The 25,814-nt window shown below is 49.2% G+C and overlaps 1 protein-coding gene across 2 annotated transcripts; it reads left to right on the forward strand.

Moving 5' to 3' along the window:
* The first annotated feature begins 265 nt into the window (after nucleotides 1-265).
* Nucleotides 266-15,478, forward strand: ABCD4 (ATP binding cassette subfamily D member 4). Of its 2 annotated transcripts, XM_004426351.3 has the most exons (19): nucleotides 266-420; nucleotides 3,315-3,433; nucleotides 3,593-3,720; nucleotides 4,913-5,052; nucleotides 6,303-6,419; nucleotides 6,874-6,999; nucleotides 7,615-7,665; nucleotides 9,201-9,295; nucleotides 9,524-9,645; nucleotides 9,752-9,843; nucleotides 10,022-10,111; nucleotides 11,633-11,841; nucleotides 12,007-12,098; nucleotides 12,613-12,649; nucleotides 13,046-13,095; nucleotides 13,542-13,594; nucleotides 13,917-13,993; nucleotides 14,641-14,756; nucleotides 14,927-15,478. In XM_004426351.3, the coding sequence occupies exons 1-19, from the start codon at nucleotides 383-385 to the stop codon at nucleotides 14,993-14,995; spliced, it is 1,821 nt and encodes a 606-aa protein (XP_004426408.1). In that variant the 5' UTR covers nucleotides 266-382; the 3' UTR covers nucleotides 14,996-15,478. The 2 variants fall into 2 exon arrangements, with proteins under 2 accessions (XP_004426408.1, XP_087304340.1); XM_087448214.1 differs by lacking the exons at nucleotides 266-420; nucleotides 3,315-3,433; nucleotides 3,593-3,720; ... (1 more) ...; nucleotides 6,303-6,419; nucleotides 9,201-9,295.
* The last annotated feature ends 10,336 nt before the right edge of the window (nucleotides 15,479-25,814 follow it).

Below are 25,814 nucleotides of genomic sequence, written 5' to 3' on the forward strand. Positions count from 1 at the left end.
TGTTGTTAAAAAATCCCTCTGGCTTCTTTGGGAGAATGTATGAAACATCTACTGTATTCAGAGTCTAAAATACTTGTTATAAAAAACTGTCGTCGCATTCTCAGCTCTCTCTTGTCAATGGGGGAAACCTCCAAATCCACAAGGGGGCGCTCAAGGCGCCGGGTCGACAGACTGTAACGCTCAGCACTCTTTGGTTCTTTTAGAGAGGTCGGTCGCTTCCGGGAGCGGCCGCGTCGCCCGGCGCCTTCCTCTCTATCCGTCCGTGTCTGTGGTCGCCGGGCGCCGGGGCCCCGCCCCTCTCCGGCTGGCCGCGCGCTCTTTGGACTCTGCCCAACGCGGACGCGAGGGCAGTGGGGCTCACGCCGGGCTCGGATCCCGGGGCATGGCGGTCTCGGGGCTCGCGCCCCGGGCTGGCGCCAGGTGAGCAGGGCGGCTGGGGAGGAGGGCCGGGCCTCGGGGCGTCCTACTCGGGGCTGTGTAGGGAAGGGGCTCAACTGCCTTCTGCCCTTGTCCGCGGCCCTGGGGGAGCCCCCTCTCCGGCGAAAGAGGAGCTCCCTTCGAAGGGGCGCCCACCCTTCGCTCCCATCCAAGGCCGCCCTCCGGACTTCGCCGGAACTTCTGCCGTCCCCTGCACTCTGGGTGTGGGGTCGTCTCCCTCGGAACTGGCTTTTTTTTTTTTAAGACCTCAAGTGCACAGAATTGAGTTGATCACCCTTCTCAGTTCTTGGCACACTGTGGGCCAGTGCAAGGCCTCCCTTGGGTTTTATTATCTTCCTCCCTTGGTTTCTTATTCTCCATCCCATTTCACTCCCCTTATGATAGACACCCATTCTTGTGTTAAAAGAGTGTCTTTACAGCCCACCTTACATAAGTTTGCGTATATGTCACCTTGAAAAATAGATAGTTTTTGAATTCATGTAAATGATAATATGCTTTGATTTTTAAAAGCCTTTTTACTCAACATTGTGGTGTATTTTGTGTGTGTGTGAGGAAGATCAGCCCTGAGCTAACATCCATGCCAATCCTCCTCTTTTTGCTGAGGAAGATTGGCCCTGGGCTAACATCTGTGCCCGTCTTCCTCCACTTTATATGGGACACCGCCACAGCATGGCTTGACAAGCGGTGCTACTGCCTGTGCGTGCCTGGGATCCCACCCGCCCCGCCTGAGCGGAGCGCCCGCACTTAACCGCTACGCCAGGGGGCGGGTGCCTCAACATTGTGTTTTTGAGATCATCTATGCTATACTAATCTAATTTCACTTCTGAGTGCTGCATGGTGCTACCCCAAGTGCGTTAGACCCCATTTTCCTTATACGTTCCCACTAATGATGGACACTTAGATTGCTTCCAATTTTTAACCGCCACAAACCATACTGGCACTTGTCTCCTTGTGGATATAGGTGATTTTCTCTGGATTATCCATCCCAGGGTAGGGTGCTAGGACATACCTAATTCTGCTCGATTGTTCTCTGGACTGGTCACACCAGTTTGTACTTCCCAACAGCATTGCATAAAGGTTTCTGTTTCCCCATAGGCCCCCAACATTTGGTATTGTTTGGTTTTCTAATGTTTATCAATCTGTTGGGTATAAGGTGGTCTCTCATTGTGTTAATTTTCATGTATTAAGTGTTTGGGTTTCCCCTTTTCTGAAATGCCTATTTATATCCTTTTCCCACTTTTCTGTGGATTTCCTGTCTTCCTGATTTTCAGGAATTCCTTGTATGCTCTAGATTTTAATTCCTTGTTGGTTTTATATCCTGCAAATACCTTCTCCAAGTCTTTTAATCTGTGGTACTGCTTTGAACAAAAATGTTTAATTCTAAATTAAATCCATTCATTTTCCCTTTTATAGTTTGTGTTTTTGGGGTCTTCTTTGAGAAATACCTTTCCACTATATCTTCACTAAGATATTCTTCTATATTTCCTTCAATTAACTAGTGTTACTTTTCACATTTAGATTTTTAATCCATTGGAGTTTTTTAAATTTATTTTTGTAAATGATTTGAGGTAATGACCTAAATTTTCCTCCACCATTTTCAATTAATAACTAATGAATTAAGAATTAAAAATTAGATAAGCTGTTGAGCATAATTAAGAGCACAGATTCTTGGAGCCAGGCTGCCTCCTAACCAGGTGGGTGGCTAGGCAAGTTACTTAACCTCTTTTGCCTCAGTTCCTCATCCATAAAATAGGATATAGTCTCCATCTCTTAAGGTTGTGACAATTAAATGAATTAATACATGTAAAACACGTGTAGAACAGTACTGGGCACACAGTCCATGCTTAATAGGTGTTGACAGCTATAAGTATTAGTATTAATATGTCCTTTCTTATATAATCTCTATTATGTGCTCATGTAAATCTAGGTGTATTTTTTCTTTTTAGTTTCTTTGTTCCGTTGGTCTTTTTATTCCTGTGTTAATACCACACTTTGTTTTTCCTCCAGCCCTGTAATATGATATGTCTTAATAATCTGATGGTTTGGGTCTCTTCCTCCTCATTTCCTATTCTTCACCATTGCCCTTAGCTATTCATGGACCTTTATATTTCCATATAAAGTTCCTCAGAGAAGTCCTACTTTTGCTTGTATTATATTGAATTTATAGACTACTTTTGTTAAAATGAGGTCTCTATAATGTTAAGTCGTGCCACCTCTGTCTATTTAAGTCTTTCACATCCAATAATAGAGCTTTTTGTTTTTCCTCCAAAATGTCTTATACATTCTTTTTTAAAGTTAATCCTTGGAAATTTTATAGTTTTTCTATACTTTTCTTACTTTTCTAAATGATGTCTTATTTCCTTTATGTATGCCACTTGATTATTGTTGGTATTTTGATATTTGATATTGATATTGGTATGTTAACCCTATACTAGCTGAACTTGTTTTATTTCTAACATTTTGTCTACTGATTTGCTGTAAATGATCACGCCATCTGCAGATAATGACAATTTAATCTCTTCCCTTTACCTCATTTTTTTTTTTCTTGCTTTATTCCTTTATCCAGAACCTTAAAATCCTTGCAGTGGGTTTCCTTGTCTTGTTTGTGACCATGAAGAGGATGTGGCCAAAGTTTCTTCATTAACTATGTTTTTTTGCTGTAGATTTTTGGTAAATTATCTTTTATATCATTTGTCTACTTAAAGAAATTTCTTTCCATCCCTGGTCTGTTTGCAGCCTACCATCTTCAGCATTCGTAAACTGTTCTATCTGCATGGCCTGGACCTTCCACAGAACAGTGTGATAAGCTTGGTAACTACTCTGTAAGGCTTACCTGCCCTCTTAGGTTTCTCTCTGTTTCTTCTGCTTTTCCTCAGGCCCATGTTAGATCTGCGATTTCTCCAGCGGTTCCTACAGATACAGAAGGTTTTGTTTCCCTCTTGGTCGTCACAGAATGCCTTGATGTTCCTGACCCTTTTGTCTGTGGCCCTACTGGGTGAGTGTGTGAGCCCAGGCTAGAGGGGGAAGGGCAGCCCTGGTTTGGGGTCTCTTTCCTTCTCTCTGGAGTGTTGATGAGGCAAGGACTCAGGAGGAAGCCTCCCTCCTTTTCTCGCCCGTCGTCACTGCTGATTTCTGACTCTTCTCCTTCCCCCAGAGCAACTGGTGATCTACCGGGTTGGCTTGATCCCCAGTCAGTACTATGGGGTCCTGGGAAACAAAGACTTCGATGGGTTTAAGACCTTGACATTCCTGGCTGTCGTGCTCATTGTTCTCAACTCCATGGTAAGGTCTTCTCCCTGTATCTCTTCTCCTCTCCAGCCTAGTAGGAGTGGAACACCCAGTGGGACTTAGCCACCGGGAAGCAGGAATCAAGCTGTGGGTGTGCGTTCCCTCCCTTTTTGGGGAACTTGAGGTCAGAAGCCTAGGCAGGACATTGATCTTGCTCTTTGGCCCACTTGGGACCAATTCCTCTGGTGTTTGAAGCTCCCAGGACTAGGCCACGAGGTTCTGGTTTAATTCAGCATTTAGTGGAAATGATCATTGTCCCTCCCATTCCCAGAACTCTTGCTTCAGGGAGCTCAGAGTGCTTAAAAACTGGGATCAGCAGCCAGAGTGGCTCTTCCTGCTCTCCAGGGCTGAGGGTGTGACTCAGCCTGGCACCATGTGACACCTGCCAGCCTTTGCACCTGCCGCTTTCTTCAGAATGGCATCCTTCCCCCACCCCTCGTTCACTTGGTTAACGCCTGCTCACTTTTCAAGATTCCTCTGTTGTCACCTCCTTCAAGTCCTCCTCACCTTTGTCCTTAATGTTTCCTCCGCTAAACTCTGCCCTTTTTCTCTACTTCACTAAAACTTTGAGTTTACCTCTGCTGTAACACTCCTCACACCCTTGTAATTGTCTGTTTCCTTGCTGGACTATGAGCGCATTGTTTTTTCCCTTGTGCTTGCATATAGGTGCTCTGTAAAGGGTGACTGATGAGAGTCAGGGTTCTGCTAGGACTCAGGCCCAGTGCTCTCTGTCAGGCTATACTACCTGTTTTCTTGGAGAAGCCACTTCTCATCACACTTGGGCACCTTTGATGGGTCTTCAGTCTGTAAGCACCTGTGTATACAGAACCCTGTTCCAAGTTCTGGGACAGAAAAGAGCATAAATGGAGTAGAAGAGATCGTCCCCAATCTCCAGAAGCTCATCTGCTCTTAGATTAAGACAGTACAATGTAGAAAGGGGCTCGAGGGCCTTGCCTTGTAAGCCCTTCAGTATTTGGTGAAGGAATGAACACGTGAGCGAGTGAGGAAGGGGAGAATCCCATGACTCGAGGCTTTAAACAAGCGAAAGTGCTGAGTGGACAGAGTCCTCAGACTGGGCTGGGACTGGTCAGCAGAGGCTTTCTGCCGGCCCTGAGCTTTGAGCTGAGACTTGCAGGAAGCCATCTCTCCCTTCCCTGCCCTTCCCCTTGCCTCCCCCACTGCACAGCTGAAGAGCTTCGACCAGTTCATCTGCAACCTGCTGTATGTGAGCTGGAGGAAGGACCTCACCGAGCACCTCCATCGCCTCTACTTCCGGGGCCGCGTGTACTACACTCTCAACGTGCTGCGCGATGACATCGATAACCCGTAGGCGCACCCCTCAGTCCCTGCTATCCTCTGCGTGGCCCTATCCATCTGGCCCAGCCCTGGAGAGTCCCTGCGGCAGGCCCCACGGAGACCATCTCCAGTTACCTGCAGATATTGCTGTCCAGAGCCTGGACAGCAGTGGGGAGGGTGCTCCCGAGGACCGCTGGAGAGGCTGCAGGGCTGAGAATACGGAGCTAAAAAGAGGCCAGGAGCAGCTCCCTTTTGTCCATTTCGTACCGTGGGCTTCCAAATAAGGCACCCTCGGAAGAAAGTGGCCTTGCTAGAAAAGGCTAGAAAACTAGCTCTCAGATTTTCAGCAGTGAAAAATTACTGCTCTCCAGGGCTCAGTCTAGGATTGAGATCCCCATTTTATCACCTTCCAGCTTATAGCTCTTAAGTTCACTAAGTCCCAGGTTCCTTTTCTGTAAGGGGGCAATAATAGTTCGTACCTCAAAGGGTGTAGTGAGGATGAACTGATATAATTTGTGTGCATGTGCCTGTGATGCACACATACGGTGCCTGGCGCAGAGCCAGTGGTCCAATGTCAGGTAGCTCTCGTTATCTTACAGGTGAAAACACTGAGGCTCAGCCTGCAAGTGACTCACCCAGGGTCACGTCTTTCATTGGGAGTAGGAGTCGGTGTGGCCCTGGTGGCGTGAAGGGACATATGGGGTCTCTCCTCATAGTCATTCTCTTCCCACTCACCACCCTCCCAAGTACACTGCTGCCTGGAGTAACTGTTCTTGAGCTGAGCTTTGCAGCAGAGATTCTTGGGAGGCTGCTGCTGCTGCTGCTTAACTTTCTCTCTTAGAGAGGCCTCTTTTCTGTGGCTCACCTTATACAAAGCTTCCGCAGCTAGATAGCTACGATGGGGGCCGGCTCAGGCTCATAAGAGAGATGGGAGGAGGGAAATCAATGGGTTAGCTTTTCTGGTCATTCAGAAACTCAGTTCATCCACCCTCAGTTTTTTTTTGGCTCCGCTCAGAGCTGGCTCAGGACCCCTGGTGCTGGACCTTTCAGTTGCTACTTTTTCTGAGGGGTAGATCGAGGCACCATAAGAACCCTGTTTAAAGGTCATAAGGGTCTCAGTGCCTCTAGGAAACCATCCCTTGTCTGGGTCCGTCTTCCCATGGTGTTGTTGCTGACAGCACTGAAAGGCAAGGTCAGAATAAGAGGTAACATGGAACTGTCTTAGCTCTCTCAGCCCTCAAAGCCAGCTCCCAGTCCAGTTACTGTGTCGTTGGCTGCAGGGACCAGCGCATCAGCCAGGACGTGGAGCGGTTCTGCCGGCAGCTCAGCAGCATGGCCAGCAAGCTGATCATCTCCCCCTTCACGCTCATCTACTATACCTATCAGTGCTTCCAAAGGTGAAGCCTCTCCTCTTCCCAGAGTCCGTCCCCCTCCCCCGGCCCTGTGGTTCCCTGGAGACCCCTCACTCACATGTTGGGCGAGAGTCAGCTCTCCCAGCTCAGGGTCCAAGAGAGGCTAGTCTTCCCTCCCTCCCACCTGCACCTCAGGAAGTCTTCTTATCTTGCACACTTGGGCCCCTGCCCTCCCTTTGGCCCTGTGGTGTTTCAGTGTCACAGGGATCCTGGTGCTCTGACAGCTTAGACCAGGTACCAGATGCCCACACGCAGGAGCAGAGGCCCCACAGGGCTCTGTGATTGGACAGGGGCTGCCCAAAAGCGGGCAGGAGTCAGGGCTGAGGCCTGCAGGGATATGTGGCTCCCCATACCCTCCCTCTCTCTGCCTTTCAGCACAAGCTGGCTCGGGCTGCAGGGATATGTGGCTCCCCATACCCTCCCTGTCTCTGCCTTTCAGCACAGGCTGGCTCGGGCCTGTGAGCATCTTTGGGTATTTCATCCTGGGAACGATGGTGAACAAAGTGTTGATGGGACCCATTGTGGCGAAGTTGGTGCAGCAGGAGAAGCTGGAGGGGGATTTCAGGTGTGTCTCTCTCGCTTGAGGTTTCTGGGCTGGGCTTAATGGTTATGGAATGGGATCTGGAGTAAGACTGCCCAAGTTCAAATCCCAGCTATGCCAGTTATTAGCCGTGTACTCTTGGATGAGGTCTTTAACCTCTCGAAACTTGAGTTTTCCTATCTCTAAAATGGGGATGGTACTGTTACCTATGGAGACGATTGTGAGGAGGATTAATGACATTATACGTGAGAAGCACTGGGAACTGTGTGTGGGCGGCCATCATCGTCATCATCCCTTGGCCCTCTCGCATGCTTCTGATCCATCCACCCTGATTTGGGTCAGCCGATGGATCCAGCCCCTACTCTGTGCTTCTTGGCCTCCTCTGTCAGGTCCAGCCCTGGCAGGAGGAGGTGCTGTGGGCAGGTAAGGGGCCGCCCTGTCTCCAGAGCTCCTGCCGCCCCACCCAGGCCCTGGGATTTCCCATCCCTGTGACAGTCCAGGGCAGGATTGGGCTGCCACAGCCAGTTTCAAAGTGCAGCCAGGCTCCTCTCCTGTCCAGGGATCTTCTTGATCCACAATTCCAAAAGGAGAGAGCCAGTATGCGCCTTGTCAGCACGCATTTCCCTTTGGTCTGCCCAGGTTCAAGCACGTGCAGATCCGGGTGAATGCTGAGCCTGCTGCTTTCTTCAGGTGAGTCAGGGGAATAGTTCCCCTTATGCCTTGTCAGAGCTGATAGTGGAGAAGGGAAGATGAATTGTACCATCCCCCACCAGCACCGAGCCCAGGGGCTGAGCATGTTCACACTAGACTGTTACCCCACCCCCTACCTCTCATCCTTAGGTCCAGGGGTTTGCTTCTGAAGCTGGTGGTTCATTTAAGTGGCCTAGCATGGGGCCTAAATTTGTTCTAAGAATGAAGTGAGTGAATGCTTCATCATCTTGCTGATGACTGTAAGGCATTGCCTCTGCCTCTCATTTTCTGCCAGCGCCTGACGTCCAAGGCTGACTGTTTGTCTCTGTAGCATGAGAGGGAACGGGAGCCTCTCAGGAGATTGGGAGACCTGCTCCCCAGACACTGTCCAAATGGAGCAAAGTGTCTGGTCTCCTGACAGCCGCGTTGTGAAATCCCATTCCTTCCCTCAGGCCAGGGCAGGTGCCTGTGCTCTGCCTCCCGTGTGGCCTCCGAGTCAGTGTGTGGACGGATAGTGCAGACCCCAGAGGTTGGTGTTTAGGGAGTGGAAGTTACTCCTTGATCACCTGGATCTAATAGCCCTGGGACCTTTGCTCCTCTGCCAGTCTCTGTTGCAGTTTGCAGCTTCCACCACTTGGGGGCACCACGAATACTAGGACTCTGTGAGCTGGAGTTTGGTTGGGTGGCGAGCAGGGCTGGGCCTGGGCTAAGTTGTTTTTGGATTCTGGGGCCTCTGCCCATGAAGCTCTGGGCTCTGGGGAAGCACGTTGGTTCTAGGAGCTCCGGATGGGTTCTTCTGTGGCCTTTGTCCTGCTCTAAACAAAGTCTGAAATGCCCCCTCTGTACTTTCTCCACCTTTTCTGCCTGGAGAATTTCTGCCCGTCCTTGACCCCCAAGTTGCCTCCTCTGGGGAGCCTTCCCAGACTCCCTTAGTGGTCAAGCCTGTTTGTTGCCATAGCCCTGAAGATATACTGCTTATGTCACACTTTCCAAGTTCTAGTGCATCTGCCTGCACCCCAGACTGGGAGCTCCTCAAGGACAGGGACTGTTCAGCCACCTCTTTGTCTCACTGGCTAACTAGCGCAGAGCCTGCCGCATTGCGACTGCTCCGTGTAGATTTGTTCAATAATTGCAGCTATTATTGATTGAGGGCCCTTCCATGTGCCTGGCACTTTATATTCAGAAATTCTCCCTCTAGGCTATTACGGCTATTACATAGGTATTATAAGCTCCATTTTACAGCTGGGGAAACTGCGACTCGGAGGCGTAAGTAACCTGTCAGCGTCACCCAGCTAGTAACTGGCCAGAGCCAGGATTTGAATCAGGTCTGCCCAATCTGGGTTCATGTTCTTTCCGCAGACAATACCACGTTGAATGAATGAAGCAATGACTGGGTGCTAGTGGCAGAAAGGGTCTGAGGAGAAGATTATTTGGATGGAGTTGGTCCCTAAAGGAGGGTGTGATGAGGGACAGAGGGCCCCCCAGCCTGGCTGAGGCTCTCCAGGCCCCATGAACATCCCAGCCTTTCTCGTCAGAGCTGGGCATGTGGAGCACATGAGGACAAACCGCAGGCTGCAGAGACTCCTTCAGACCCAGAGGGAGCTGATGTCCAAGGAGCTCTGGCTGTACAGTAGGTGGAGGGAGCCCCAGGAGTGGGATAGTCCCCTAACCTCCCCACTTCTCTCTGTGCTAATAAGTTTGCTCTGATGAAGGAATTAACCACTGGGAACCACTGCCTTTGCTGTACGTGTCCTCAGGAGAATGAGGATCCAGGGAATAGCTTGGCCCTGCTTGGCGTCCTGCTCCTCTCAGAGCACATAAATGTTCCCGGGTCTCTTATGCAGTCTGTCTCCTACAGTTGGCGTCAACACGTTTGACTATCTGGGCAGCATCCTGAGTTATGTCGTGATCGCCATCCCCATTTTCAGTGGCGTCTACGGAGACCTGAGCCCCACAGAGCTCAGCACCCTGGTCAGCAAGGTGAAAATCCCTCCTGGTGACCCCTCATGCCGTCCACTCCACCCCTTGTCCTAGCACCCAGGGCCTCGAGTCGAGGCCTGCGCTCACTGCTTTCTGTCCTGTCCAGAATGCCTTTGTGTGTATTTACCTCATCAGCTGCTTCACCCGGCTCATCGACCTCTCCACCACACTCTCAGATGTGGCTGGTTACACACACAGGTGAGGCTGCATCCGGCCCCTCTCTAGTTCCTGAGCAAAATGTGTGCCGCTGGGAGAAGTAGCTGAATGAAAAAAGGAACAGAAAAACTCACATATACTAGTGGGTGTGGGAGAGGAAAAGGAGTAATGCCTTCGCCCGGGCCCCCAGACCCTCCTCAGGTTTTTACTTCTTGCCCAGGATCGGGGAGCTTCAGGAGGCCCTGCTGGACATGTCCCTGAAGTTGCAGGACAGTGAGATTCTGGACGAGAGCGAGTGGGACTTGGACAGGTGAGCACTGGGCTGGCAGAGTTGTGCAGGGCTTGAGAATACAGGCTCCGGAACCGTCCGGCGTGGGTTTACCCTGGAGCCCTGCCCCTCCCCAGCTGGGCAGCAGAGTTGTGCGGAGCAAATGAATGACCTCCGTGTCTTGGCCAGGCACATTATAAATGCTTACAATCAAAATTGTAGTTTTGGCATTCATTGCATTAATTTATACCATCCTCCAGCTGCTAGAAGCAAAGTACATACACCTGCCTGGGCCTGAGATAACAAAACAAAAATCTGAATGGTATTCCTCCTCTTTGATTTTCCCCTCCTCCTCCCTCTGAGCCCTGCTGCCTTCGGCTTTCCTCAGGGCACGTCTAGTCTCTGTTCCCCAGGCCTCACTGAGACCCAGAGACGTCTTTATTCGTGTATCTTTGCAGGCTCTGTGATGTTTCTGACTTTCTATATATTGAGGATTTGTTTCACATCCTCACTTTTCTTGGGCAAATTACTGAACTGTTCTGTGTCTCAGTTTCTTCATCTCTATAAAGGGGACATTAATGGAACCGTCCTCTTAGGGTTGTTCTGAGGATTAGATATCATAGTTCATGGAAAGTGCTTGAACAGTGGCCACAGAGTAAGCTTTCAAAAATGGAAACAGTCTGAATTCCAGGGCCTACACTCACCTCTCTTCTTAGGAACTAATGCCTGAACTGTTACCCCTGTTCAAAATTAAAACTTCATGCAACTGAGCCCAGAGGCCAGGGTGGTTGTACAGGGACTACAGGAAACCAGAGTTGCTGTGGAGAGCCAGAAACTCCAAAACTGTGTAGCGTTACTACTCCCATTCTTATCATCAGTCCACGAGTCACACTGTGATGCCATGAAAACCCACCAACGTTAGAATTAGACAGATTCAGCTCGTGACCCTGAGGAAGTTACTCACCTGCCAAGTGGGGATGATATCTGTGATTCATAGGTGTTAAGACTGATGAAGATCAGTCGTGTGGGGGGCTTTGCCCAGCCTGGCACAAAGTAGGTGGCCCCAACTCCACCTCTGTGTTAGTCTGCTAGGGCTGCCATAGCAAAATACCACAGACTGGATGGCTTAAACAACAATTTACTTTCTCACAGTTCTGACAGTCTAGAAGTCCAAGGTCAGGGTGTAGGCAGGGTTGGTTTCTCCTGAGGCCTCTCTTCTTGGCTTATGGATGGCTGTGTTTTCGCTGTGTCCTTACATGGCCTTTTCTCTTAATGCAAACTCCTGGGGTCTCTCCCTCTTCTTAAAAGAACACCAGTGATATTGGACTAGGGCCCCACCCTAATGGCCTCATTTTAACATAGTCACCTCTTTAAAGACCTTATCTCGAAATGTGGTTACATTCTGAGGTACTAGGGGTTAGGACTTCAACATGATTTTGAGGGCACAGTTCAGCCCATAACAACCCCTCAGTCCAGGGGTGATGCCCCCAAGGAGAAGAACCTCCCCCCTGGCAATACTGACGCTGCTTATCTTCCCCACACCCCTCCCCTCCCTGCCCCCAGGGCCCCGGCATGGCCAGTAGCAGAGCCAACAGACACAGCTTTTCTCCTTGAACGGGTCTCCATCTCTGCCCCCTCCTCTAACAAACCCTTGATCAAGGATCTGAGCCTGAAGATCTCTGAGGGGCAGAGTCTGCTCATCACGGGCAACACGGGCACCGGCAAGACCTCACTGCTGCGGGTTCTGGGTGGCCTCTGGGCGAGCACTCGGGGTAAGAACCAGCCCTCCCTGCCTCTGGGCCAGCCAGGCTGGCGTGCGGGCATGTGCGTGTGCATGTGAGAGTGTGAGATTCCAGCCGCCTTTGTTGGAGAAAGGGAATGAGAGGCAGTTCCCTTCTCTGGAGATCTCAAAATGGAGGTTTCTGTGGGCTCCGCAGGCTCGGTGCAGATGCTTACGGACTTTGGACCCCATGGGGTATTGTTCCTGCCACAAAAGCCATTCTTCACTGACGGGACCCTCCGGGAGCAGGTCAGCTTGGGACCCACTGCTCCCACCGACCCCCCAAACTAGGACCGCTGGCAGTGAGACAGGTCTCAGCCCTAGAGAGTTATGGGGCAGAAGGTGGGGTGATATAATGACCTGTGCCCAGGCACTCCCTGGCTCTAAGAACATTTTCTTCACATCCGTGGATCAGGCTATGTACTCAGAGCAACTTCTGGGCAGGTTAACTTGTGGGATTCACAGCCAAAGATCACGTGCGTTTGTTGAACACCAAGGTTGGATTCAGGGGGCCATGCCCTCAGGAGGCTCACAGTCTCTCTTCCCCCAGACACACGTCTGAAGGTTGCAGTGACCCTGCCCCGCTGTCTGCAGGCCCAGCCTCTCCCACTGGACCCTCGGCCAGGGTGTTCCCTACTCTCCTTCAGTGGAGAGGAGCCTGGCCTCTAGGGTTCCTGGGCTATTTCTGAGGGAGGGTGGGCTGTGTATAGCCCCATCTCTCATTGGCCCTGGTCCTCGGCCCGTGTGGTTTTTATTTTATCAGGTGATATATCCCCTGAAGGAGATCTACCCAGACTCAGGTGAGTGGGGCCTCCTCGGGGCGTGTCCTCCCATCTCAGTTGTCCCAGCTCTGCCTGACTGTGGCCTCAGCTGTGCCTTTTGGGAGAGGCCCCAGCCAGGCTACCGGTTTCAGGTTGGGTCCCCTCCTCCTTCGACTGTTTACTATTTTAGGATCTGTACCCTGACCCCGTCTTGTTCTGCCGTCCCCTCCTTGGGATGAGACACCCACTGGAGGAAGGGAAAGATTACTTCTTTCACGTGGCCCTTCCCTTATTAATTAAGTGCTGTAACCTGTCACTTCAGAACCTTAGCCCAGATTCTGGGGCCCCCACCCCAGGCCCCTGCTGTGATGTGCCCATCTATTATGGCTATCCAGAAGGAGCTGACTTCACAAAGAAGGCGTCTCTGTTTTCCAGGTTCTACTGATGATGAGAGGATCATGAGGTTCTTGGAGTTGGCAGGCCTGGTAAGTGAGGGCAAGGACCCTGAGGTCTAAGCCTACCAGGTAGCACTGACCACAAGTGCTGGCCCAGCGTAGCCGGCCCTACTGTGCCTGAGCCCAGGACTGGGGAGTGGGAGTGTAAAGTGGCAGTGGGAGCCGTTGGCCAGGTACGGATGACAGAGGGGTGCACTCTCTGCGGCGAATTTTAAAACAGTAATAAAACTGAGTCAGTCTGCTTTTTCTTGTCACCATGCTCCAGCAAATCTAAACAGTGTAGTTGATAGGATACTCCTCTCTGCCTGGGCAGATTTCTCCCACAGCCCCCCACTTGCTACCCCTCCACCCTCGCCACTGGGGTGGAGCTCTGTCTCGGAGGTGTGTGTGTGGTGGGGACTGAGGAGGTTCCTCAGGATGGCAGGAAGCAGGGATGGGCCCTTTCATGGACATCATTCTCTCTGTGTGTGTTACAGTCCAGCTTGGTGGCAAGGACAGAGGGTCTGGACCAGCAGGTCGATTGGAACTGGTAAGAAGGGAGTGGGGGTGCTCCAGAGCCAGCTCCCCCAAAGACATTGTGTTCCCGGGGTCCGGTCCACGGATGGAGTGGCTCGTGACCCCAAATTCCAGGGGTTTGCTGGCCCATCGGAGGCATCTTTCGTGCCCTTGGGAGCAGAGTTTCGGCCTCACCTTGTGTGGGCGGTGGGGCAGTAGTGGAAAGGGGAGTGATGTCCGTCTGTTCTGGGGCCAGCCTCTCTGCAGTGAGAACCTCTTTCTGCCCAGACCCATTCTAGGCAAAAGCCAGGCTACATTCTCCTTCCTCCAGCGGTTCTTTCACTCCCTTTCCTCAGGTATGATGTTCTGTCCCCGGGGGAGATGCAGAGGCTCTCCTTTGCCCGACTCTTCTACCTGCAGCCGAAGTACGCAGGTGAGGTTCGGTGCGCACACCAGGTACCGTGTGTGCTCACAGGTGTGGCAGCGTGTGTTCATGTACATCTGGGGTGGCATTCGTGTGGGTAGGAGAGCACACCTGTGCGTGGCTGGGCATCTCTGTCCCTGCAGGAGAGGACAGCAGGGCTCTGCCCATGAGGGAGCGATGCTTGGCATCCTCAGAGCAGCCCTGGATATGTTATACTGCCGATTCCTAAGCTTTCTGCCGTTGGAGCAGCTGGAGCCAGCCTTGAGAGGGCTTGTGATTTTGTGCTCCTCAGGCTCTGCCATCAGTGAATGGGCATCCCTGCAGCTGTGCCTGGCAGAGGGCGGGCAGGTGTGGATTTTCCAAGGACTGACATCCTTGGGGGAACTAGGATTCCCTGGATTGAGTGGTCCTAGGCAGGGCTGGTGCTTATCTGCAGGAAGCTGAGGGGTTTTGTCCTGCTGCTGGCAGAAGGCTTCCAGATGGAGCCTAGCCCTCTGCTCCTTTGGCCCCTTGTCTCCCTAAGGCAGGGCTCCTGTAAGCCAGAGCAGCCTTCAGCTTCCCCCTCAGTCCTAGCTGGAGGTGAGTGTGGGTTGGAGGAGAAGCAGAGGTGGGCCAGAGGCAGGATTTGATCTCTTCCCACCGGGTTCTGCCCTCAGTACTTGATGAAGCCACCAGTGCCCTGACTGAGGAGGTGGAGAGCGAGCTCTACCGCATCGGCCAGCAGCTGGGCATGACCTTCATCAGCGTGGGACATCGGCAGAGCCTTGAGAAGGTACCCGTGCTCACGAGGGTGGAGGAGGAGGAACCCAAAGGCTGGGCCTGGCCAGGGCCAGAGGCCCCTCAAAGTGGAAAGTGGGGGTGGCAGAGAGGGAATGGGCTCAGTGGCCTCCTATTGTCGTGACCAGAGCAGCCTGATCTCTGTGTGGTGGTGGTCTCTTGTAGTTTCACTCCTTGGTTCTGAAACTCTTTGGAGAAGGAAGATGGGAACTGACCAGAATCAAAGTGGAATGAAGCCCAGGATGTGGCTGGCCACCAGAAGGAGAGCCAAGCTTGGGGCAGGTCGTTAGTCTCCAGGAGAGACCAAGAGAACTGACGGGCAAGGAATGAGCCCCAGGTTCACCTCACAGGTCCTCTGTGGGGAGCGCTGGCAGCAGGAGGCTTCACCCAGGAGTGGCCCTCCGTGGGGCACTCAGTCCTGTCAGAGCTCCCCTGCCACCTCAGCCAGAGCTCCATACGTGTGAAGTGCTGATTCCTTACAAATTACCTCAGATCGTGTTTTCTAAAGAAAAACCTGAAAGTGTGGGATCTATAAGGAATGCAGAGTGAAAGTAGAGAGAGTATTGTACTTGGAGTTAAGAGATCCAGAAGTCTTTTAAATCAAAACTTTTAGGTTTTGCAACAATAGATGTTTAATTTTAATCAACTATTTAGATTTTATAACTTTTTAAAAAAGAAAAGATAAACATTAAAGAAAAATTTTGGAGCCAGCCGTGACGACCTAGTGGTTAAGGTTCGGTGTTCTCACCGCTTCGGCAGCCCGGATTCATTTCTTGGTGGCAGAACCACACCATCCATCTGTCAGTAGCCATGCTGTGGCGGCAGATCACATAGAAGAACTAGAAGGACTTACAGGTAGATATACAACCATGCACTGGGGCTTTGAGGAGGGGGAAAAAAAGAGGAAGATTGGCAATGGATGTTAGCTCAGGGCCAATCTTTCCCTGCAAAAAAAAAAAAAAAATTTGCAGCTTTCCCCCTTTCTCTTTCTTCTCCATTATAAGATGATCTTTTTAATTGAATCTCCAGATCTGTATTCGAGAGCCTGGAGGGCAGGGAGCAGCACTCTCTGCTGTGCTGGAATCTTCTGCTTACGGGTTTTCCCTTCACAGGTGCCCCTTTCCATTTGCCTGTTGTACCTAAGCCATTAACCTCTAAAGCCCTTTTCTTTTTCTTGTCTTAGTCCAGGTGAAAATAAATCCCTTTCCCTTCAGTCAGCTAAAATAAGGTTGAGATTTTTCCAAATTAATCTTTATTAGGGAACAACAGCAGCAGGTTGAACAGACAAAACCCAGACAGCACAGGAGCATGAGATGAAAAGTTACTGAGCCCAAAGTGCTTACTCTAGAACAATTCTCCCCAAAGTTCAGTTGTCAGCCTATCACCCTCATGATGTTTTCCAGATCCCTGTACTTCTTGTACTGTTAATTATATAATATTTTTAAAATTAACTCACTTTTTAAATTTAAATGCACTTTTAAAAGAAAGTTTACACCTGATGTAAATAGAAAGTGACTGTAAAAATGAATACAGAGAGTGTTATGAAACTGCAGCTCAATACTGTGGCCTGCAAAGACTCTGAGCCCGAGGCTTGCTGTGTTTGTACAAAGGGAGGTTAAGGGATGTTGTAGAGGAGTTAGACATACCAGCACCCAAATGAGAATTTTCTCCTTAGTGAGGTGAGAAAGATGGAATGAGAACTGCAAGGGAAAAAACTTGCTCACTATAAGACTTGACGTTATTTAATGCCTTCTTGGTACCACTGAATGTGATCCCAGATGTGGAGTGGGAGTCCCAGACTTGAGGAAATGCTGCCTGGGTGACTGAAGTCTCGCCCCACCTGGCTTGGCTGGCATGTGGGCCTCAAGCCTGTTCTTACTCAGCTCCGCCCTATAGGGGTGCTAAAGCAGTGTGGCCAGGTGCCCAGCTGAGAGCTCAGGGGGGCACCTGACCAGATCTAATGATGTGTCCAGTCCCCTGTAAAGCCTCCTTAGGGACCTACAGGATGTCAGCACTGGGAAGTCCTGTGGCAGCCCTTCAGCCAGTGTTGAACCCTCTCACAGCACTGAAAGGGACCTGTCGAGGTTGACATCTGCTTCAGGAGCCTTCCCATAGTGGAATCTCCCAACCATATCCTGCCAAGTGGTATGGCCTCTGTTCAAACACCTCTAGCACTGGGACCACCCATCCTCAGACCCCTCTCACTGAAGAGGGCTCTTCCTTAGGTTAAGGGGAAACCTGTCTCCCACCTCTTGGGCATGTGTCTGTTAAACTGTGGGGTCCAGGTGTGGAAGGACACCCTCTCTAGTTTAATTCCTGTACTTCTATCAGTGTAGCTGACGCTCCCCCCCAGACTTTGGTGACAGCATTGCCTCATTGACTTGCTTCATCCTTACCAGCCCTTTCAACTCCTGAGCCTTTTTCACAAGTGCTGCCACTGCTAGCGGATTATTTTAGAGACCAAGTTCATGCCTGACTCAGTGTCTTTGCACTTGCTATTTCCTCTGCCTTGAACATGTTCCAAGTGCTGTTTCTGTTCCTAACACTCAGCGATCTCCTTTGCAGAAATCCTGCCAAGAGAAAACTGTTCTTAGGGGCAAACTCCACCTTTGTCCATCACTCATCTCAAAGGCTACTGAGAGGTTAGAGGAATTGATACAAACCTGCATGAAGAAAAGTGAGGTTATGTGTCCTTAGTATAGGACAAAGACGAAAATGTTTATTTTAAATGTTTTAAAATCAGCCAGGCAAAAATTTCCCAAACTTAAGTTCCATTCTGCCACCCAGGGATCTACACAGACCCAGGTGGATGATCCTTACGTCCCTCTCATTACTCTTCTGAGGAGTCCTGGGGCTGGGGGACAGGGCAGAAAAGCCACCTTTTGTCATCTCCGTCAAATGCTTACCGTACCAACGTGTGTATCTCAAAGGCACCTCAAACCCAGCATGTCCAAAACGAAACTTAGGATCTCTCCCAAAAGCTTTTTCCAGGGAGTCTGAAGGTGAGTGGCTCCACTCTCCATCTAGCTGCATGAGCCAGAAATCTAGAGTCATCCTTGATGCTCCCCCTTAGTCCCTATTCAACCCATCACCAAGTCCTCTCCGTTTTCCCCTGTGAATACATTTTCCATCCATCCACTTCTCTCCACCTGCTTGAATCCTACCTAGAAGGAGCTCAGGGGGGAGGTAGATCAAAGCACAAGGAGAATCCAGAAACAGGAGACTGGGTGGCAGCTGGACTCGGAAGAAAGAAGAGTTAGGAGGCAATCTAAGCCCCATCATTTGGGGAATGTTAAGAAACTTGGGGTGTAGCCATTCTACAGACTATAATGCAGCTATCAAAAATAAAGGAACTTCAGTTATCAAATACTTAACTGAACGCCTACCACGTGTGAGGCACTAGTCTAGATTCCAGGGTTACAGTGGGGAACAAGGAGGACCTGGTGCCTTCCCTCCTGGAGCTTACATTGAAGTGGATCTGAAGACCATAAACCAACAGGAAAATGCTTCCAGTTTAACATCAAGTGGAAAACATTTACAAAATTGTACATGTGCCATCATACTGTAGAAAGTTCTCGAGCTGCCTCTGGAATTCAGCCATTCTGACACTCCCCAAAATACCAAATACAAAACCATGGAAGAATATAATAGAATTTCGCCAAAGGGTTCATGAGGCTCTGTGGAATTAAATTGCCCACTGCAAAACAAAACATCTTTAAAATCCCTGTTATCTCTCCTTCCACCCCCGCCACTAAAGTTTCACTCCTTACACAGCTGCCTGTCTTCCCTTTCCTCCATATGTCCCCTTCAGCCTCTGTAAGCTCCTTGGATACTCTTCTCTGCCCCCTACCCCAAAGGATTTGGGTCTGGGGGGAGACAACTGGATTCCAGTACAAACTATCTCAAGGAGAACCAAGGTGAGTGGAAGTGGCCTTAGCTTTTGAATAAAAATCTGTGAATGCAACATCTACAGGGCGAGCACCACTGACATGGAAGTTCTCATTAATATCTGCCATTCTGTGAGGGCCTCGAACACAGTCAGCACTTCCTAGACATTTTCTCATTTGCTTCTCGCTGCAGACCCAGCAGGGAGAAAGGCTACAGGGCTTGGGCTATAGCTGATGGCCCACCCTGCCAGAGGTGGGGTCTTTCAGTCCTTGTAAAACAAAATACCCCTGGACCAAGCCTGGGAGTTCTGCTGGATGTGGAAGAAGGATGGGGGCTGAGGAAGTTGAGTTGGTGACCTGGCCACAGGGACCAGGCCAGTTGGGAAGTGAGAGAAGGCGGGAGAGGCTGTGGACAGAGGAATGAGGGAGGGAGAAAGATGCTTCTCATGGCAGAGGATAAGGAACCCCCGAGAGACTCAAGTTAGCCACCTCAGTCATTTTGAGCGTGGCAGGGACTGGTAGATAACTTGTCTTTGTTCCTGACACAGGCCACAAGGAGCTATGTCCAAAACAAAGCTGGGCTTGTCACCCAGGAAGACAGAAGAGCAGTGCCAGCTGCCCTCTGTAAAGACTGCCTTTCCAGAAACATCCTGTTGGTGCCAACAGCTCCTGACTAATGCCCCATCTAGGTGTTGGGATGAAGGGTGGTCCTGGGCCAAGCCCCGGAGAAGGGAGGACCCTCTGGAGGCACAGGGAGTTGTCAAGAGAATCATTACCTGGAGAAGAAGTCAGCTGAGAGGAAGCCCAGGACCCTTTGTGGTAGGCTGCAGAAACCATCCCCGCAGTGGGTAGGGTGAAGCGTGGACAGGCTGTAGCCCTGGGCATCAGGCAGGGGATGTGTGCTGGGGAATGCTGACCTCAAGCCTCCAGCAGAGTGAGGCTGGCCACAGTGGGCCAGTGGATTTGCCCATCTGTAGGTAGTTAAGGGTTCTGAGGGTCAGACGCCTCTGGGGTAAGGTTTCCCTGGGAAAGTCTAAGGGCAGGGAGACTTTTTCCTAGCTTTAGATCAGCCTCTGTGTCCAGGCCAAGAACTGCCAGACCACAAGGGGTGAAGGGGAAACAAAAGGCGAATTCTAGCATCCTGGACTGAGGAAGAGGTTCGTGGCTTGTGCAGAGCTTCAGGAGCCTGAGGGAAGCCCAGCTCCTGCCACATTCTCCTAAGAACCTGTGAGGAAGATGCTTCCTTTTCACCCCAGTTGAGGAGTCTGAGCTCCAGGACCTGAAATGACTTGCTTAGGAATCTCAAGTTCAAAGCAGAACTCCTGAGCTCCTGCACCGCCCCTACCTGCTGTGTTCATCTGGCCCATCTCAGGGAATGGGGCTTCCACTGTCCACCTGGAGCCCAGGCCAGAGACCTGAGACCCTCAGAACTTCCTTCTCCACATGCAATCCATCACTAAGTCCTGTGGATTCTGCTTCCAAAATACGTCTGAAGTTGACCCCTATTCTCTCTTAAGATCACCACGAAGCCCTCCTGGAGAACTGTGGCAGCCTCATCCCTGGTGCCCCCACCTCTTCTCCCATCCACTGCAAAGCAGCCTGAGGAGACTTAAAAATGCAAATTAGCTGCTCACTGCACTCAAGTCCAGAATACCTACTGGGGCCTGCAAGGCCTCACTCAGCCTCATCTCCCATCCCTCTTCTCAGGCCCATTGACCTTCTGCCTTCAGGAATGAACCAAGTTGATCCCACTAAGAGCCATGCTCCCCGTGTGCTCCTGAAAGCACACAAGAAGAAGACTGACTCAAGAAGAAACAAAAAATCTGAATAGATCTATAATAAGCAATTGAATCAGTAATCAAAAACCTCCCAACCAATAATCTCAGGACCAGATGGCTTCACTAGTGAATTCTACCAAACGTTTGAAGAATGTTTAACACCAATCCTCAAAATCTTTCAAAAAATAGAAGTAGAGGGAACACTTCCTAACTCATCCTATTAGGTCAGCATTACCCTGATACTAAAGCCACGTAAAGATGTTACAAGAAAACTACAGACTAACATCCTTTATGAATATAGATGTAAAGATTCTCAACAAAATACTAGCAGACAGAATCTAGCAATATATTAAAAGGATCATACATCACGACCAAGTGAGATTTAGCCTAAGAATCCAAGCATAGTTCAACATATGTAAATCAATTAATGTAAGACACCACATTAGTAGAATGAAGGGAAAAAAAACGCATGATCGTCTCAACTGATGCAGAAAAAGCATTTGACAAAATCCAACACCCTTTCATGATAAAAGTACTCAATGAACTAAGAATAGAAGGGAACTTCTTCAACATAATAAAGGACATATATAAAAAACCCACAGCTAACACCATATTCAATGGTGAAAGACTGAAAGGTCTCCCACTAAGATTAGGAGCAAGACAAGGATGCTTGCTTTCACCACTTTTATTCAACATTGTACTGGAAGTTCAGAGCGATTAGGCAAAAAAAAAGAAATTAAAGGGATCAAAATTGGAAAGGAAGAGGTAAAATTATTTGCAGATCACATGATGTTACACACACTGGCCTCCAACTTATGATGGTTTGACTTAAACAATTTTTTGACTTTACTATGGTGCAAAAGCAATATGCATTCAGTAGAAACTATACTTTGAATTTTGTATTTTGATCTTTTCCCAGGCTAGTGATATGTAGTATGATACTTTCTCGTGATGCTGGGCAGGGTCATGGAGCTGCAGCTCCCAGTCAGCCATGTGGTCATGAGGGTAAACAACCGATACACTTACAACCATTCTGCACCCACACAACGGTTCTGTTTTTCCCTTTCAGTACAGTATTCAATAAATTACATGAGATATTCTACACTTTACTATAAAATAGGCTTTGTGTTAGATGATTTTGCCCAACTGTAGGCTAATGTAAGTGTTCTGAGCACGTTTAAGGTAGGCTAGGCTACTATGATGTTCAGTAAGTTAGATCTATTAAATGCATTTTCAACTTAAGATATTTTCAACTTACAATGGGTTTATCAAGACATAACCCCATCAGGGGCCAGCCCCGTGGCGTAGCGGTTAAGTGCGCGCGTTCTGTTGCTGGCGGCCCAGGTTCGGATCCCAGGTGCGCACTGACACACTGCTTGGCAGGCCATGCTGTGGTGGCGTACCATATAAAGTGGAGGAAGATTGGCACGGATGTTAGCTCAGGGCCAGTCTTCCTCAGCAAAAACAGGAGGATTGGCATGGATGTTAGCTCAGGGCTGATCTTCCTCATAAAAAAATAATAATAATAATAATAATAATAATAATAATAAAAGACATAACCCTATCATAAGCTGAGGAAGATCTGTATATAGAAAACCATAGGGGCCGGCCTGGTGATGCAAATGGTTAAGTGCACACGCTCCGCTGCGGCAGCCCGGGGTTCGCCGGTTCGGGTCCCAGGTGCCCACCGACGCAGTGCTTGGCAAGCCCTGCTGTGGCGGCGTCCCATATAAAGTGGAGGAAGATGGGCACAGATGTTAGCCCAGGGCCAGTCTTCTTCGGCAAAAAAAAAAAAGAGGATTGACAGATGTTAGCACAGGGCTGATGGAAGGAAGGGAGGGAGGGAGGGAGGAAGGAAGGAAGGAGACCCTAAAGTAGAAAAAATGAAGAAACAAAAGAAACACAAAAAGAAAAATACTTAGATCTAATAAACAAATTCACTGTAGTTGCAGGATACATGTCATGCAAAAATCAGTTGTATTTTCTATACACTGGCAATGAACAAGCTGAAAAGGAAATTAAGAAAACAATTCTAATTACAATAACATCAAAAAGAATAAAATGCACCAAGGAGGTGCAAGACTTGTATTCTGAAAATATAAAGCATTGCTGAAAGAAATTAAAGAGTATCTAAATAAATGGAAAGACATCCCATGTTCATGGATTGGAAGACTCAATGTTGATAAAATGTTGGTAATATTTCCTAAAGTGATCTACAGATTAAATGCAATCCCTATCAAATTCCCAATGGCCTTTTTTTTTTTTTTTGTGCATAAATGGAAAAGCTGATCCTAAAATTCCTATAGAATTGCAAGGGATCACAAATAGGCAGAACAATCTTGAAAAAGAAGAACAAAGTTGGAGGACTCACACTTCCAGATTTCAAAATTTACTTCAAAGCTACAGTAATCAAAATAGTGTAGTACTAGCATAAAGATAGACATATAGTTCAATGTAATAGAATTGAGTCCATAAATAAATCCATATACCTATGGTCAAATGATTTTTGTCAAGGGTGCCAAGACCATTCAATGGGGAAAAATAGTTGCTTCAACAAATGGTGCTGGAAAAGTGGATATTCATATGCGAAAGAAAGCAAGTGGACCCTTACCTCACACCAGATACAAAAATTAACTCAAAATTGATCAAAGAACTGAATTTAAGAGCTGAGAGTAAACAACTCTTAGAAGAAAACAGGGCAAATCTTCATGGCCTTGGATTTGGCAATGATTTCTTAAATATGACACCAAAAGCACAAGCAACAAAAGAAAAAAGATAAATTGTACTTCATCAAAATTAAAATTTTTGTGTGTCAAAAGACACTATCAAGAGAATTAGAGCAAAATAGTGGAGTAGGCAGCTCCAAACACCCATCCCTCCAAAGAAACACTGGAAAACAAGCAGAAACTGTCAGAACCAACTTTGACAGAACTGGAAAAACAAAGGTTTACAGCAACCAAGCAAACACTGCATCAAGAAAAAGACAACTTAAAAATGGTGGTTAAGCTTTGTGGTATTTTTACTTGCCCTTGCCTCATCTCCTCCCCAGCTTTGTGCCAGTTTTGAAGAGGGCAGCCTGTGTTCCCAGTGTGGGACCTTGGTCCCTGGTTCCAGAGAAAGCACAGCAGATCTTATTCACAAATTATTGTGTTTGTCTGTTCTAACCTGTCTGGGGCTAGAAAGACTGACACGAGGTGCTCGTCTCTGTTTTGCCTGACTCAGAACTCACTCAGGGCAGAAAAGTAGTGGGCATTGCTCAAAAACTTTGTAAGGTGAGCAAAAACCTGTAGCCACCTAAGGCAAAAGGTTACAGTTAAGCCATACAATAGACCACCTAAAGCCCGGGAGGAACTTCTGGGGAGAGAGTTTCTTTGGGAAATTAGGGTATTCGAAAGTGACCCTGTGTACTAGGGAGTTTAGAAAGCCACATGCATGGCCAGGACAGGAGCATACTCAGAGAAGACCTGAGAAGACCCTAAGCTTTCACCCCTGGCTGGTCTCTGGGCTCAGTCCAAGCACGAAGTGAAGGCTAAAGGAGAGTTATAAACTACCTGGCTAAGTGTTGAAGGAGTGCCCCAGCACAGAGCCAATCTGTAAAGACTGGGAGAGATGGGTTTTTTGTTTGTTTTTAGCTCCTCGTATTCAAGGAAATCTCTGTCAAAATACTAGCTGAACAAAGCCTTCAAATGACCACACATGAAAAGGATGATGGTCTTTGCAAAAATAGTTTGGGAAAGTCACCAAACAAGCAGATGACTGCAGCCTTCAATAATCAAAAACAGCAAACTCTGGGGAAGAGGGAGAAACTTATTTCCAGAGTTACCATATTATAATATTCAAATGTCCAGTGTCAACAAAAAATCATACAAAGAAACAAGATTATATCCATTCAAAGGGGGAAAAAATGACAAAAACAATCCCTGAGGAAGCCCAGACATTGGACTTACTAGACAAAGGCTTTAAATCAGCTGTCTCAAATATGCTCAAATAGCTAAAGGAAACCCTAGAGTTGGTTCTAGCTCTGGCTCTGGTGCTAGAGCTGGCAGCTAGCTCTGGACCTAGCACTGGCTGTAGTCCTGGATTTGGTGCTGCAGCTGCTTCTCTCTCTGGGGGTGGCACTGGCTCAGGATCTGTAATTGGCACTGGTGCTATAGCTGGAGCTACAACTGGATGTGACCCTGCAGCTGGTGCTAGAGCTGGTCCAGAAACTGGCTCTACCTCTGGAGCTAGTTCTAGCCCTACAGCTGGCTCTAGCTCTGGCTCTGGTGTTAGAACGGGTTGGAGCTGGTACTAGCTCTGGACTTGCCAATGGCTCTATGACTGGCTCTGGCCCTCGAGCTGGTACTAGAGCTAGTACTGGTATTGGATCTAGCTCTGGAGCTGGCTCTAGTCCTAGAGCTGGTTCTAGCTCTCGCCCTCGTGCTGGACATGCTTCTACCTCTGAAGCTGAGGCTCAATATGGCTCAAGCTCGAGGGCAGATGCTAGAGCTGGTGCTGGATCTAGCTCTTGCTCTGGCTCTAGCTCTAGAGCTGATGCTGGAGTAGGTGCCAGAGCTGTTTCTAGCTCTGGAGCTGGAACTACGGCTGATACTAGGGCTGACAGTGGTACTGGAGCTGGTGCAGGCTCTAGCTTTGGAGCTGACATTGGAGCTGACTCTACCTCTGGAGATGGCACTGGATCTGCAGCTGGCTCTACCTCTAGAGCTGGCACCAAAGTTGAATGTAGTTCTGTAGCTGGCACCAGAGCTGGCTGTAGCTCTAGAGCTGGTGGTTGACCTAGTACTGGAGGTGGCCTTAGACTTTGGCTGGAGCTAGCTCTAGCTCTGGAGCTGATGCTGGAGCTTGTTCTAGATCTAGAGTTGACGCTGGCTGTAGGACTACAGCTGGAGCTGTTCCAGAACTATCTCTAGCTCTGGATCTGGTGTTCCAGCTGGCACTGGAGCTGGCTCTGGAGAAGTTGGGCCCAGCACTCCAGGTCCAGGCTGGGCAGGTTGAGATGCACGAAGGCCACCAGCTACTTCAGGCAGGGAAAGTCTGGAGGCTGACAGGAATCCTCTGAGTACTGCTCCAGCTGGATGCCCAGGATGGAGGAGATGGCACTGGAGGTATGAGATCAGGCAGCAGAATTAGAGCCCTGGCCTTTCCTTCCACACTGCCTCCTACAGCACCTCTGCAGGGGGCTGGGCTCCTATACCTGGCCCTGCCCATCTAGAGACGAGCCCCATCCGATCCCCATCCCCACTCTGGCTGTTCTGGCAGTAGCAGGCCTGGTCACCAAGGAGGGAGCTGGCAAAGAGCCTCAATCATAGTGTGCTCTCAGTAAATGTCTGAACAACTCCCCCTTTCTTCAGGGAAGCCTGACATACTCCTCTGTCTGTCTTCCCTGGC

Source organism: Ceratotherium simum, chromosome 24, assembly GCF_057802395.1.
Source record: "Ceratotherium simum simum isolate JZ-2026a chromosome 24, ASM5780239v1, whole genome shotgun sequence".
In the NCBI taxonomy this organism is placed as follows: Eukaryota; Metazoa; Chordata; class Mammalia; order Perissodactyla; family Rhinocerotidae; genus Ceratotherium; species Ceratotherium simum.

Coding starts and splice junctions, on each gene's coding strand:
- ABCD4 (XM_004426351.3), top strand. CDS start 383: ATGGCGGTCTCGGGGCTCGCGCCCCGGGCTGGCGCCAG. Junction 9,844..10,021: donor GTGGCTGGTTACACACACAG/GTGAGGCTGCAT, acceptor CTTCTTGCCCAG/GATCGGGGAGCTTCAGGAGG. Junction 14,757..14,926: donor ATCGGCAGAGCCTTGAGAAG/GTACCCGTGCTC, acceptor GGTCTCTTGTAG/TTTCACTCCTTGGTTCTGAA.